This window comes from Schistocerca nitens, chromosome 1 (assembly GCF_023898315.1).
Source record: "Schistocerca nitens isolate TAMUIC-IGC-003100 chromosome 1, iqSchNite1.1, whole genome shotgun sequence".
NCBI lineage: Eukaryota > Metazoa > Arthropoda > Insecta > Orthoptera > Acrididae > Schistocerca > Schistocerca nitens.
In genome coordinates this window covers 115,705,510-115,720,573 of record NC_064614.1, presented here as the reverse complement: position 1 = coordinate 115,720,573, position 15,064 = coordinate 115,705,510, and the positions used below count along the sequence as shown (strand labels likewise).

The 15,064-nt window shown below is 37.2% G+C and overlaps 1 protein-coding gene across 1 annotated transcript in view; it reads left to right on the top strand.

Annotated features, from left to right (window-relative positions):
* LOC126234666 (probable ATP-dependent RNA helicase DDX28) overlaps positions 1-15,064 on the top strand; it is a 76,255-nt gene that overhangs the window by 49,317 nt on the left and 11,874 nt on the right. The window contains exons 6-10 of the mRNA XM_049943407.1: positions 794-944; positions 1,075-1,181; positions 11,893-12,003; positions 14,082-14,239; positions 14,395-14,578. Of these exons, the coding sequence (XP_049799364.1) occupies positions 794-944; positions 1,075-1,181; positions 11,893-12,003; positions 14,082-14,239; positions 14,395-14,578 (711 nt within the window). The remainder of the gene's footprint in view (positions 1-793; positions 945-1,074; positions 1,182-11,892; positions 12,004-14,081; positions 14,240-14,394; positions 14,579-15,064) is intronic.

Here is a 15,064-nt window from a genome sequence, read left to right as displayed (position 1 = left end):
ATGGCCCAATGACACATCATGGACATCCTGCATCCTCATGTGTTACAGTCTGACAGTATGCTCATGTAGTTTTTCAACAGGACAGTACTTGTCCACATGTGGAATATATCTCTATGAAATGTCTGCATATGTTGAGGTGCTCCCATGCCCAGAAAGGTTCCCAGATCTCTTCATGATAGAACGTGTGGAACCAGTTCAGACATCAACTCCATCCTAGTGCCGGTGTCCAGGATGTTGCAGACTAGTTAAAACAGTTGAGTTACTGGCCAGCTTGCCTCAGGAGAGGATACAATGGCTTTACGATACCCTACACAATGGAATCAGTGTGTGCATCCAGGCCAAAGTGGGTGCAATGTTATACAGATAGTGGGCTCATACTGACAACTTCATTATAAATTTGATTCTATTTTTGTAATCACTAAAATAACATGACATACTATTGCAACCCCTGTACTTTCATACATCTTCCTCTTCCACTTCTGAGTGCATCACTTTTTTTGTCAGCCAGTGTTTGTGTACCAACTGATATTGTCAAGCAGTATTACAAGAGGACGCATTTCAAAAGACAACATTGAAGATATTTAAACATTTGTGGCTCCTGAAATTAGATACAGCATTAAAAAGCAAATCATTTTACATACGACTAAAAAATAAATAAATGTGAAAATACTTTGATGCAAACAGATGAGTATAACGTTTAGGTATAAAAATTATTGAGTCGTAGACTGCACCATTTTGTTTTCAGTTATTTAATTATTCTTGCCTTCATTATGTGTCTCCCTTCTTATTCCAGGATATTGCGAATCAATTCAAAGAGCCCCTAGGAATTTTGTCCAAAGTAATTGTAGGTGGCAGAACAAAAAAGCAAATGCTGAATCCAGATGTTCGTGAAGTTGACCTTCTGATTGCCACCATTGGAGCACTGAGTAAACTCACAACAACAGGTAAACTGTTATTACTGTTCATGCATATGATTGATTTACTATTACTTGCTTGGACTTACATATTGTGATGATGGAAATTGCAGTATGGAAACAGCAGATAAAACATTTTTTAATTTGATAATTCTTACAGGTGTTTACAAGATGAATGACGTCTGTCATGTTGTTCTGGATGAGGCTGACACATTACTGGATGACAGTTTCAATGAAAAGGTGTGCCATCTGCTGAAGCGTTTTCAGGTGAGAATTTTTATGCTTGAAAACCATTACAAGTATTTGTGATACACGGAATATGTGATATCCACCAGTTAATATGAGGTAACTTAATATAAGCTTATTTCTAGGGATGTGAAATGCTCGCTCAGTTAATAATTTGGTAAATTAAACTCAAAACAATACTTCTCCTTCATATACTGCATTTTACAGAGTATAAGACACTACAGACTATAAGACGCACCGTAATTTTAAGCACTATTTTTACCTTTAACATTTCTGAAAATTGTCATCTGAACTTTCTTCTTCTTCTTCTTCTTCTTCTTCTTCTTCTTCTTCTTCTTGCTCCTCTTCCTCTTTATCATCATCATTGTCCTCTTCATACGTAAGATGGTCTTCACTGCCATTGGAGTGTTACTTAGCCGCACTTCTTGAAAGATTTAACAATAACGTCTTCTCTCACTCTAGACCACAACTGTTTTATCCACTGACACACTTGTTTGATTGTTATTGTAGATCATTTTGAAGCTCCCTTTGGTGTGAATTCAAGCTGGGCTCCATCCATCAGCCATTTGTTCCATTCCTCTCTCATATACACTTTGAATGTTTTATTTATCGAGATATCAGGATGTTGCAATTGTAAAGTGTTCAGTGTCACTGGAAGCCTATCTCTGTGCGGCAACATTGGATGCAACTGGCAGCAGCAGTGCTGTGATGCGACATTTTTATATCTCGAGTATAAGATGACCTGAATTGTGGAGACAGTTTTTTGAAGAAAAAAGTGCGTCTTATAGTCTGTAAAATACGGTACATGGCGTTGATGTGACATGAAATTTCTCCTTGTCTGCATCACTGTTATCTAGATGAAGTCATATCAAAAAGAGCCTTTCCTCAGTTGTCACATTGTGTACAGGTTTTGGTCAGTATTCAAATTCACGTGACCAACAAACCAAACACAAGCACTCTCCTAGAGTGAATAGGTGTAGGCCAGCTGCCTGGTAACAAATACACACGTCTGTGTTGCATTTCATAGGTGATGAATCACACACTTTTTGCAGAGAGAGGGAAGGGGTGGGGGTAGGTAGCAACAGCAGCAGTAAGTGGAGGAGGAGGAGGAGGAGGGGGGAAGGGGGAGGGAAAATGAAAAGAATTATATAAAAAATGATTTCTGTTAATTTGTGAGTGCACAAAACATCAACAAACATCATGACAATGTTTGTTGATGTGAAATATGCTGAGTTGTACCATGGTTTGGAATACATATTTAACTGTACACCCCATTATAACTGGCCTGGTAAGTCAGTTCAGATGTCGGTGGAAGGCAATGGCCTACCACCTCCAACAGGACCTTTCATAATAAAGCACATATAGATTAGTATTGTCTGTTTGTTTAGTTGTGTGTGGGCTCCTGAGCTCACGTCTTTGGTGGCAGAAGAGTACAATATGGGAACTGAAAAACAGGTCCCATGTAAGTGCCATGTCAGTTACGGCAATTACATTGAAAAATATAGTAACATACTATAACTTTGTAAATAAAGTTTTGTGTCAATATCTCTCATTTTTATTCAGTTATCCCAAAACATTCTTTACTTGCTGTGTGACCCTCGTAGATTCATTCCACACTTATAACTTACAGTCCCAGTACACAGGTAATTAAATTTTGAAACACATGCAATCGAAATTACATAATTCACAGTCTGCTGGTGTACATGACCTATCCGTCTCTTGTTGTAAAAGACATTAAAGGGACAGAAGAGCAAATGATCTCAGTAATGAAAGTTCTGGAAAGAGGGTGAGGATGTGCTCATCATACGAGGGCTATGCAGAAAGTAACAGACTTTTGACCTGTTGCAGCAGTGGGCAGGGCAACAGCCGCCATCTTGCTGCCATAACATTCTGACACTAAGTACACATCCAGCAGTGGTAACATGTGGTCTGTGTCTCAGGTACTTTGCTTTCTGTGACATACTGAAATACGTGTTGCAGTAGAAAATCCTGCCACTTGTGAGGTGAGGTCTGTGATTTGGTTTTTGTTGACAAAAAACTGCAAACCAATTGAAATTTGTCAGTCTGACAAAGTTAAGGTGGGCAATACAAAACAAGCATGGTGGAAAACTTACTGCAAAGATTTTGTTTTTTCATGATAATGCATATCTGCACATGACCAATTGTACCCAAGAGCTCCTACAGGGGTTTGATCATCCAACGTACTGCCTGGATTTGGCACCGAGTGACTAAGTTCTCTTCCCAGCAATGAAGTCATCGCTGGCTACACAATGCTTTGATACTGATGCCGAACTGCTCACCAGTGTAAATCATTGGTTACAATTGCAGGCAGCAGATTTATACAGAGAGGGTATTGAAAAACTTGTGCCACAGTATGATAAGTGCCTCAATGTGGATATGTCAGGTTGTATACTGAAGGCACTGAAAAACTTGTGCCACAGTATGATAAGTGCCTCAGTGTGGATATGTCAGGTTGTATACTGAGGGTATTGAAAAACTTGTGCCGCAGTATGATAAGTGCCTCAATGCAGATATGTCAGGTTGTGTACAGTCTCCTCAATCCCATGCTGTTATTCATAGCGAGAGTTTGACTCTACACCCACTACGCACTTTGATGTCCTTTTGTTTTTTGGAAGTCGCACTAATACTCTGTGAAATGTATGTTCTCTCAGCATTTCCCTACTATGGTGGATGTGATAGCCAGCAAGATCGTAATAAATTGAGTGCTGGACACCAAGCCTTGTTTAAAATGGAACCTCCATCTCAGTTTATCAGATTTTCTGACATCTTTATTTCGTAAGACTGCTTAATTACGCCGACCTAGAAACTTGACATTTGCGTCACAATACTGCTCTCATCATATTTAGTTTCATTAGTATGTTAGAGGTGGTGCTCAGTGACAGCTAATTTTCTCTGTCCCATAGAGCTCACATGACTCATGTTCTGATGGAATCTGTACTCTGAATATAGAATTTGAGTGAGCTTTGTAGTCTCCATGTTACTCTGTTCTGTGCAAGACTCTTCATCTCCGAATAACTACTGCAACCTACATCCTTCTGAATCTGCTTAGTGTATTCATCTCTTGGTCTCCCTCTACGATTTTTACCCTCCACGCTTCCCTTTAGTACTAAATTGGTGATCCCTTGATGCCTTGGAACGTGTCCTACCAACCGATCCCTTCTTCTAGTCAAGCTGTGTCACAAATTCTTCTTCTTCCCAATTCTATTCAGTACATCCGCATTAGTTACATGATCTATCCATCTAATCTTCAGCATTTTTCTGTAGCATCACGTTTTGAATGCTTCTATTCTCTTCCTGTCTAAACTAGTTGTTGTCCACGTTCCTCTTCCGCTCATGGCTACACTCCATACAAATACCCTCAGAAACGTCTTCCTGACACTTAAATCTATACTCGATGTTAACAAATTTCTCTTCTTCAGAAAACACTTTCCTTGCCATAGCCTGTCTACATTTCATAGCCTCCCTACTTCAACAGCCATCATTAATTTTGCTTCCAAATAACAAAACATATTTACCACTTTTAAGTGTCTCATCTCCTAATCTAATTCCCTCAGCATCACTTGATTCAATTTCACTACATTCCATTATCCTTGTTTTACTTTTGTTGATGTTCATCTTACATCCTCCTTTCAAGACACTGTCCATTCCGTTCAGCTGCTCTTCCAGGTCCTTTGCCGTCTCTGACAGAATCACAATGTTGTCGGTAAACCTCAAAGTTTTTATTTCTTCTCCATGGATTGCAATTCCTACTCCAAATTTTTTCTTTTGTTTCCTTTACTGCTTGTTCAATATGCAGATTGAATAACATCGGAGATAGGCTACAACCCTGTCTTACTCCTTTCTCAACCATTGCTTCCTTTTCATGCCCCCTTGATTCTTGTAACTTCCATCTGGTTTCTGTACAAATTGTAAATAGCCTTTCACTCCATGTATTTTAACCCTGCCACCTTCAGAATTCGAAAGAGAGTATTCCAGTCAGTATTGTCAAAAGTCTACAAATGCTAGAAACATAATTTGCCTTTCCTTAACCTATCTTCTAAGATAACTCGTAGGGTCAGTATTGCCTCATGTGTTCCAACATTTCTACAAAGTCCAAACTGCTCTTCCCCGAGGTCAGCTTCTACCAGTTTCTCCATTCATCTGTGGCCACAGCCTTGTTTCGACTTAGGTCTTTTAATGCTCTGTCAAATTCTTCACACAGTATTATATCTCAAATTTCATCTTCATCTGCATCCTCTTCCATTTCCATAATATTGCCCTCAAGTACATCGCCCTTGTATAGACCCTCTATATACTCCTTCCACCTTCCTGCTTTCCCTTCTTTGCTTAGGACTGGTGTTACATTTGAGCTCTTGATATTCATACAGGTGCTTCTCTTTTCTCCAAAGATCTCTCTAATTTTTCTGTAGGCAGTATCTATCTTATCCCTAGTGATACATGCTTCTACATCCTGAGAAGGAAAGTTGCTACTCACCATATAGCGGAGGTGCTTCTACATCCTTACATTTGTCATCTAGTTATCCTTGCTTAGCCATTTTGCAACTCCTGTCAATCTCATTTTTGAGACGTTTGTACTCCTTTTCACTCACTTCATTTGCTGCATTTTTATATTTTCTCCTTTCATCAGTTAAATTCAGTATCTCTTCTGTTACCCATGGATTTCTACTAGCCCTCATCTTTTTACCTACTTGATGCTCTGCTGTCTTCACTATTTCATCTCTCAACAGTATCCATTCTTCTTCTACTGTATCTCTTTCCCCTGTTCTTGTCAGTCGTTCCCTAATGCTCTCTCTGAAACTCTCTATAACCTCTGTTTTTTTTTCTCATTTTATCCAGGTCCCATCTCCTTAAATTCCTACATTTTTGGTTTCTTCAGTTTTAGTCTACAGTTCATAACCAATAAATTGTGCTCAGAGTCTTCATCTGCCCCTGGAAATGTACACTTTGAAACCTGGTCCCTAAATCTCTGTCATACCATTATATAGTCTACCTGAAAACTTCCAGTGTCTCCAGGCCTCTTCCACATATACAACCTACTTTCATGATTCTTGAACCAAGTGGTACCTATGATTAAGTTATGCTCTGTTCAAAATTCTGCCAGGCGGTTTTCTCTTTCATTCCTTACCCCCATTCCATATTCACCTGCTACTTTTCCTTCTCTTCCTTTTCCTACTATTAAATTCCAGTCCCCCATGACTATTAATTTTCATCTCCCTTAACTATCTGAATAATTTCTTTTATCGCATCATACATTTTGTCAATTTCATCACCGTCTGCGGAGCTGGTTATCATATAAACTACTGTGGTAGGCGTGGGCTTTGTGTCTATCTCGGCTACAATAATGTGTTCACTACGCTGTTTGTAGTAGCTTATCCGCTTTCCTATTTTTTTTTTAATTTCAAAATTAAATTTGATAATAACCACAGTGTATTGTTCTCCATCAGGAAATGTAGAAAGGGAGCCCCCCTCCAGTTAATCTCATAAAATCGTGTAATCATACTGTTACAGTAAATCTCACAACAAGAATAATGCCAACCAGTTAGACAGCTTTGGATTGAATCCTGACAGATACAGAGAAATTTAAGTGGGCTATAAAACTATACAGTACATAATTCAATGACCATGAAGCTTGTAAGAATTACTATCACCATTGAAGGTGGTCAGGCAAATAACTACATACTAAAGGTGAAACATGTAATTCTCAGTCATGAAAGCTTAAACTATTTTATTTCATTATTGCACAGTGAAGATTGGTCTCCTGTCTATGAAACACAACATTCTGATACATCCTTCTGTTTGACAGTGGTAAATATCAGAAGTAATACAAAAGCAATGGATGCATCTCTAAACAAATTAGAACTTATTGCCAAAAAATGAGGGAACTGCTTCAGATCTGCAATGAAAATAATGTTACAGCAGATATGTGTACTCAGTATAAAACATACATAAAAATTGTGTGTAAGGTTATGAAACAAGCAAAAATATGTACGATGATAGGTATATAACAATGTACAAGTAAAGTGAAAGCTATGTGGAAAATTATAAAAAAAGGGAAAAGGGCAAACATATGAAACCAATGAGAATATTGTCTATACACAAAATGATAAAACTATTACAGAGCCTAGTGAAACAGCAAATATATTAAACTGTTAATTCAGTGGAATAGCTGAAAATTTAACCAGTTCCTATCCACTGTTGGACTGTGTCCGTCATTACTATTTTCTGCTACATCTCCAATATCGAATGATGTCCAACATGTTTCCATTATTGTGCTTTCTTTCCACTCCATTTTTAGATTTTCTAGACACATGGCAGCAATTAGTATGAAGATCTGACTACTCAAAGCTGTTACAAAATGTGTAAGTGATGATGATATTGCCAGGTGGCTTCTCGAAGACAGTGAGGACGGAAGAGAATTCAGTGATGAAAGCGATGGAAAGAAACTTCTGCCATGTCCGGTGATATAAGTTCTTGTGAATCTGAACCTACTGATGGGAGTGGACAGTGATGAAAACACAAAACTTTTAGCAGATACCTGGAAAGTTTATCATAATGGTGATGGTGATGGTGATTTCGTAAAGTTCTTCCTTTCTTTTTTCTTCATGCAACAAGGTTTTACCATTTCTCATGGTGTTCAACTAATATTCAAACTTGAATATTTCCAACTCTTCTTCACTGGCAATTTTATTAGTGAAGTTGTGAATGCCACAAATATGTATGCTAAAGACAAGAAACAGAAAATCACTCCACTTACAAAACACCCCTGTGGCTCTCATGGAGATGTTCTGTTAGAAGAATTGAAAGCTTTTCTTGGTGTGATATTTAACATGACCAAGAATTTGAAGGCAGAATTAGTTGACTATTTTACAGAACACTGGCTGGAATGAACTCCATTTTTCAAGGATTATTTTCTTGTCTCCTTTTCTTTTTTATTCTTTTTCAAATATATTGGATGGTGCATTTAGTTCCACCTGTCACAGCTCAGGGGTGTCAAAGTATGAGAGGGAGCAAGGTGAAGATTCTTAGTGAGTGTATTGACAGTAAATGCAAAAAACTTGATGCACCAAAAAGAAATGTGGTTATAGATGTGCACACAGTAGGAGTCAAAAGAAGAATTCAGTTCAAGTGCTACAGTTTAAAGAAGCCTATGAAATGTGGTTTACAAATTTTCTGTCTGTGTGAATCAGAAAACAGTTATGTTTGGTTCATTTGGCACAGCAATTGCTAGCTTGTACAGGTGGTTCAGGCTATCACATTTTTATTGACAGGTTCTACCCAAGCCCTCCCTTTGTTAGGGAATTGCACAAAATTTCATCTAACACACACAGTTATGCCTTATTTTCCATGTGATTTGGAGAAGACAAAACTTGCTGAATATGAATTGTGTGCCTATCAAAGTGAGATGAAAACTGTGTCTTTCATTCTATAACAAGTGGTCAATGACTCTGTTGAGTACATTCTTTTGTCCTCAGATCCAGTTGGTCACTGGGTATAGGCAGAAAGAGCCTGTGCAGTTCATGAAATCTACTGTTATTTTGGAATACTCAAAGTTTACAGGAGGAGTGGACAGGACTGATCTGTACTATGGTTGTTGTGATTTTACAAGGCACCCCTACAAATGGTTGGAAGAAGTATTCTTCCAACTGATTGAAGTTACTGTAGTGAACAGTTGCATTCTTTACTCAATAGACAACAACAAATGTGGGGAACAACTGCAGACTCACCTTTCCCACGAAAGTATCTAATCAGAGAGCTAGTTGGCCAGATGAGAAATAAAATTCAAAGAAAAGAGGAGGACCACTATCGTCTGACACTGAGGACTAAGTTGGAAGATTTGTAGCAAATGCATGGGAAAAGGGGGAAGAAGGGAAACATTTTCTACTACAAAACATAGTTGCCTGGACTTACCGGGAGAATGTTTTAAAAAGTACCATACAGAAAAAATTATAAACAACCATAAACAAAGACCAATGTAGTTTCTGTGGTGTCACCGCAAGGCACCACACTTGCTAGGTTGTAGGCTTTAAATCGGCCAGGTCCGTCAGTACACATCGGACCTGCGAGTCGCCACTGCCGACGCTAGCAGACCAAGACAAGCTAGTGCACTGGCCAGTTCTACAGCTGACTTTAACAGGAATGGTTCACTGGTTATAGCTTCAGAGATCTCATTTGCAGAGACACTAGTTAGCATAGCCTTCAGCTAAGTCAGTAGCTACGTGCTAGCCAGGTGCCACATACAGTTTATGCATTGACAATTGATCTATATGTGTGAAGCAATCAGAATTGTAAAGAAGTATTCGCAGTTCAGTCTAAAACTGCACTTGTAAATATTATTGTACAAAGTCAAGATCGACGTTCACCGCTGAAGCTGAATTAAAAACTAAGTATTTAATTGTATTCCTGTCTACTAACTTTCTAATCATCTAAGATGTTCCAGATACATCCCATCAAGTATAGTTCATTGATCCTCATGTCAACGTACATGATCAATGCGTGCAATTAATGGCCAAACCTCGTGATCAGACTAAGTGTAAAATTGTGTGACTCAGCTGGGTCACTCTTTTTCCATGAGGCCCATAGTTCCGCCTCATACATAACAGTTTCAAAACTAGTGTAAAAGGTAATAAAGTTGTCAAGTGACCTCATATTGCATTTTCTTTTTATTTTTTTAACAGTAGTGTAATAATCTGTAATGCCTGACATCCTTAATCACATAAAATAAATAAGAGTTGCGAAGAATGCTGTGAGTAGAAAAATTGGAGTAGAAAGGGTTAATAAAAACGAATGTCAGTGCAGATCAGCAGCAAGTGGAAATCAAGATCATTAGCTGTAAATTATCAATCCTTGTGGATCACTTTAGCAGGGAGGGTACAATCAAGGCTGTTACAGACCTAAAAACAACATATTCAGCAGGAATTGATGGTATACCCAGCAGAATCTTACAGCTCTTTCTCTAAAATACAATTGACCCTGTCATTCACATATGTAACTTCTTATTAATCAGGCATAATTCCTGATCAGACAAAGTTACTGCTATATTCAAAGCCAGCAACAAAGATAAATTGATAAACCATCAATCCATTACAATAACATCCTGTTTTTTAAAAGTATTGGGAAAAAATTTTACAATAAAATAAAATTTACAATAAAATAAAATAATTTACAATAAATTATTAAAGTTTACGAACAAACATAGAGTATTAGCCAATTCTCAACATGGTTTCTGAAGTAAGAAATCAACTGAGGTAGCAGTCTATGAAGGTGTAACCACAGTTTTAAAAGCCACTGATGGAGAAACAGTAAACAGCAGGTATATTTTTAAACTTTAAACTTAACTGAAGCTTTTGATGTGGTAAATCATGGAACACTTGAATACTACAGCATTAGGGGACTGTCGTTCGTTTCTCAATGAAAGCAGACAGGAAGTATACATCAGACATGTACATGAAAAGGCACATATAGTATCAGTATATCTGTCAGAAGAATGGTGATCTGGATTTGCATGTTGCTTCACACAAAATAATTCTGTTTGCTAATGACACAGTAGTGTTTGTAAAATTAGCAAAAAATGAAGACATCCAACATAAAGTAAACTCCATTACAAAACAACTAAGTAAATGGTCAACAATAAATCATATGGCTTTACTGGCAGAAGTAAAGCTGTGAGGATGGCGCATGAGTCGTGCTTTGGTAGCTCAGATGGTAGAGCACTTGCCCATGAAAGGCAAAGGTCCCAAGTTCGAGTCTCGGTCCAGTGCACAGTTTTAATCTGCCAGGAAGTTTCAATAATAAATCTGCTTATAATAAATAACATGAAAATAGTAGTATAACATGAAAATAGTAGTATAACATGAAAATAGCAGTCAAAACAACACCTTGCATTATCCTGACATCACCATCAACCAGCAACCCTCTGTGAAAAAAGAGGCAACAAATTTCTTGAGATTTGGATTCAAAGTGACCTAAAATGGTACAAGTATATTGAACACATCAATGCCATGTGTATAGGTTGTTATCATTTAAGGGCTATGGAAAATGCATAAATGTACAGACACTAATGTGTGTCCACTACACATATTTTAATGCCCATTTTAAATATGGACTCATGTGACAGCAGAATTCACCAGCAGCTCTGGGGACCTCCAGAATCCAAAGAAAGAGCCATTCAGATTATTATAAGGGGCAGGGCTAGACAGTCATATAAGCTGAAATTTAAAATACTGAGAGTGCTACCACTACCATGCATGTTCATTCTTGACACAGAAATGTATATTTTAAAAAATGCAATTGGAAACTATAATACTATTAGAAAAGATTTTGATTTACATAATCACAATACTAGACAAAAAAGTAACTTGCATGTACTCCTAGCCAATAAAAGTTTGTATGGGAAAGGTACATGCTGTATGGCAATAAAACTATTCAGTAAGTTGCCAAATGATATAAAATGTATACCAAATATTAAAGATTTTGTGAGATCTGTTAGAGAATACCTACAGTACCACTGCTTCTATTCAGGAATCAAATTTTTGAATTACAATAAATGTCTAGATCTGTAACATTTCTAATTTTGTAATGTGTTGAACTACATCATACATCTTGTGATAATTGTTCTTTTTAGTGACTAGAGTTAAGTCCAATATCATCTTGTACAGTGTACTACATATGATCAAAGTACTAAATAAATAATGAAATTATGATATTGTTTCAGTTTTGTGGTCATGCAGATATGTCTACAAACCTTCCTCAGGGGACTCAGTTGACATTAGTGAGTGCTACAATGCCAACAAGCCTGCCAAGTATTTTAGGACAGCTGATTGAGGTTTGTGGTATTATAGTATAAAGTCTGTTAGCTTATGGGCTCCTGAGAAAGTGCTTTGAAGTGAAACAAATTTAAAACATCTAACAGTGCTGTGTTATATAACTAGCAAATGAATTCCTTCTTTTATTGACTCAGTACTTTCGTACTTAAGTAGAAAGTTTAGAGCATGGAGGAGGAGAAAGAGGAGGCGATAGATAGTAATATCTGATGACATAGTCTTCATCAGAAATCAAGACATATGGAATATTTAACACCGTTTTCGATACTCTGCTTTGCAGTACACTGTAATCTTACGTGTACCACCACCTTGTGTAGAAAACGTGTATGTGTGTTTATACACAGGTCCATGTGTAACGGTCATTGGCTGACATCAACACTAATTAACTTGGAAACATATTTTTCTTAAAAGTTATTTCTCAGGACAACCTACCCTGCAATATTCTTATGAGTTTTTCAGATTGTTTCTGAGCACCCTGTATATGATACATAAAAAAATTCTGAGCACCCTGTATGTGATACATAAAAAAGTCTACTCACTAAGCTTCCCATGTGCAGTCTTCGGCGCAGGAGCCTTTGAATCTCAGAACTTAATCTTTGTCAGCTGATGGCAATAATCATCCAATATTACTGAAAATGTTACCCCAGAATCTCCTTGTTCTAGGAAAGGTTGGTTGTCTATGATAATGCCAGTGTGATTTCCCAATATCTTGAGTACTGTTGTTCATTGAGAATTTTAGTCTGTGGCAGCTGACCTCCATAGACGGTGGCTTTGTTTAGTTTGCCTAATTTAGCCTGCTGGAACTTCTTTATAGTGACAGGGAACTAATGTAGTGTACTGGAGAGCAATGTCGACCAGGGTATGATGATGGGCTCTATCATGCAGGTTGGCTGTAGTCTTTTGCAGTTACGTGTATAGAACTGCCTGGTTGTCAATGTCTTGTAACATAACACTCTTCTTCCTTCTTTACAGTAGCACCCACAATCAAACCATACAGGCATGTTGTCCTGTATTCTCCAAGTGTCTGTTTATCTGCACATTGATCAAATTAGGAGGAGGGCCAGTGTCTTCAACAACTTGGATATCATTTGATGGTCGCAGCATAAGTTGGTGTTTCCAACTCCATTCCTATATGTAGGTTTGATGTGTAGAGATCAGTGCCAGTGATTAATGAACCTCTTCTGAAATTAATTATACTAATTCTTGCTCCTGGCTACATTTGACAATTAATGTTGATGTGTTTTGCCATCTTATTGGGATTGATATTAACGGAGTCCACAAACTCACATATCTCTTCTCTTACCATTTACTACATTAAAAATATGAAGTCCTGGTGGTATTTCATGACAGCGATCTCTACAACATTTATAAGTCTGTCAAACTTGTTTTAGCAAACTCTTTTTTTCAGGTGCATTGCCTCAATATGTTGGCACCAAGTGATGAAGTCCTCTGATGTAGTGATATCCTTGATATTCGTTCTCTGCTATGTTCTTCATTAGGTGTGAAACTATGTTGGCTTCTGTCATGTTTGTCATCCACAAAACCTGTTAAATTACGAAACGCTACAAATTTATTCCCCAAGACATTTCCTTTTTGAGATGCAAAATATGCAATTTTTAATCATTTAAATAACATATTTTCAAAAAACAAAATGTGATTGTAATATATGGTTGTGAATATAATTTTGTGAAAAGATTTGCATACTTAGTGTGATCATATACCCACATTAATGTACATATTTGTTTGGACCAACATCAGGTATGGGAACAAAATATAATTGGTTAACTGTATAAGATTAACTAGCAGATCAGGCCAATTACATCACAACATGAGACAACAGCTAGCAACTCGTGGCTGAGTCATTGAAATATTGTTTGCAAAAAGGAATCATCATATCTGTTGGATGTCTGAAAGCATGCCATAAATCAATCATGTCAAGAAAATGTAAGAAATCCCGTGAAACAAAAATTTTGAAGGGTATGAAATAGTATACTTCTGCACAAACAGCAACAAGTGATTATAGTAATATGTTGAAAGGTTAATTGCTTGTAGCACATTTTCATTGTGCCATTAATTCTAGGTAGACTCATTAAAGAAGGTGACAACTGGCTCTCTGCACCAAGTGATGACTCATATACCACAGAAATTTATTCGCTTGGGCAAGTCTCAGAAACCTGAGGAATTGCTTAGAATTGCAAAGTCTGATTCAAAATCAGGCATTCCACTTCTTATATTCAGGTGAGGCTATTATTTTCAACTAGTTTCTAAAATCATTTGGTTCCCTTTTCAGTAATGAAGTGTTTACACTTAGTAGTAATGAAAAAAATCATAACATGTTAACGTTACATACAATGTATAAAATTCCGCCTAAAGTTTTCTTGATGATTTCACAGCAATAAATCATCCACTTGTGACTGGATATCCCTCTTCTTAAATGAGAATGGTGTTAGCTGTATCAATCTCAACGGTGCAATGCCTGAGGCAATACGAACTGGGAAGTTCAAACAGTTCCAGGCAGAGAGAGTAAATGTAATTTCCTGCACTGATATTGGATCAAGAGGACTGGATACAGTGAGGGTTTGTATTTCTAACATATTATTTTAGATTGGTGTTACAAGAAGCAAAATATGGAAGAGAGCTTAGGGTTTATCATTCAGTCAGTTATGGATCACAAATGTGGATAGGACAAGAAAAGCATGTATCTGATTACCTTCAGTTTTGTTCTATAATAGGCCAAACATTTACTTTTCTGGTACCAAAAGTGATGTAAGAAAACTCTTTTTATGATTCAAAGACTCTTCATAGTTCTCTTTTTGTTTTTAAGACCTATTATAGTTTTGTTTATTCGCACTAGCTAGCTTTCACATTAATCTTAATCTACATTTAAATGTAGTGACAGGATGTACCATTACGACCAGCTGTAACTATAAGCTTCACAACAAGGAAATTGTGGGGTGAAGTTATTGTTAGAATGCCTACTTTTTAAAAACGTTTCATACTTGAGGTTTGAGGATGTACACAATATATTATCCTCAAGCTTATTTTGGCACAAGATATTCTTTT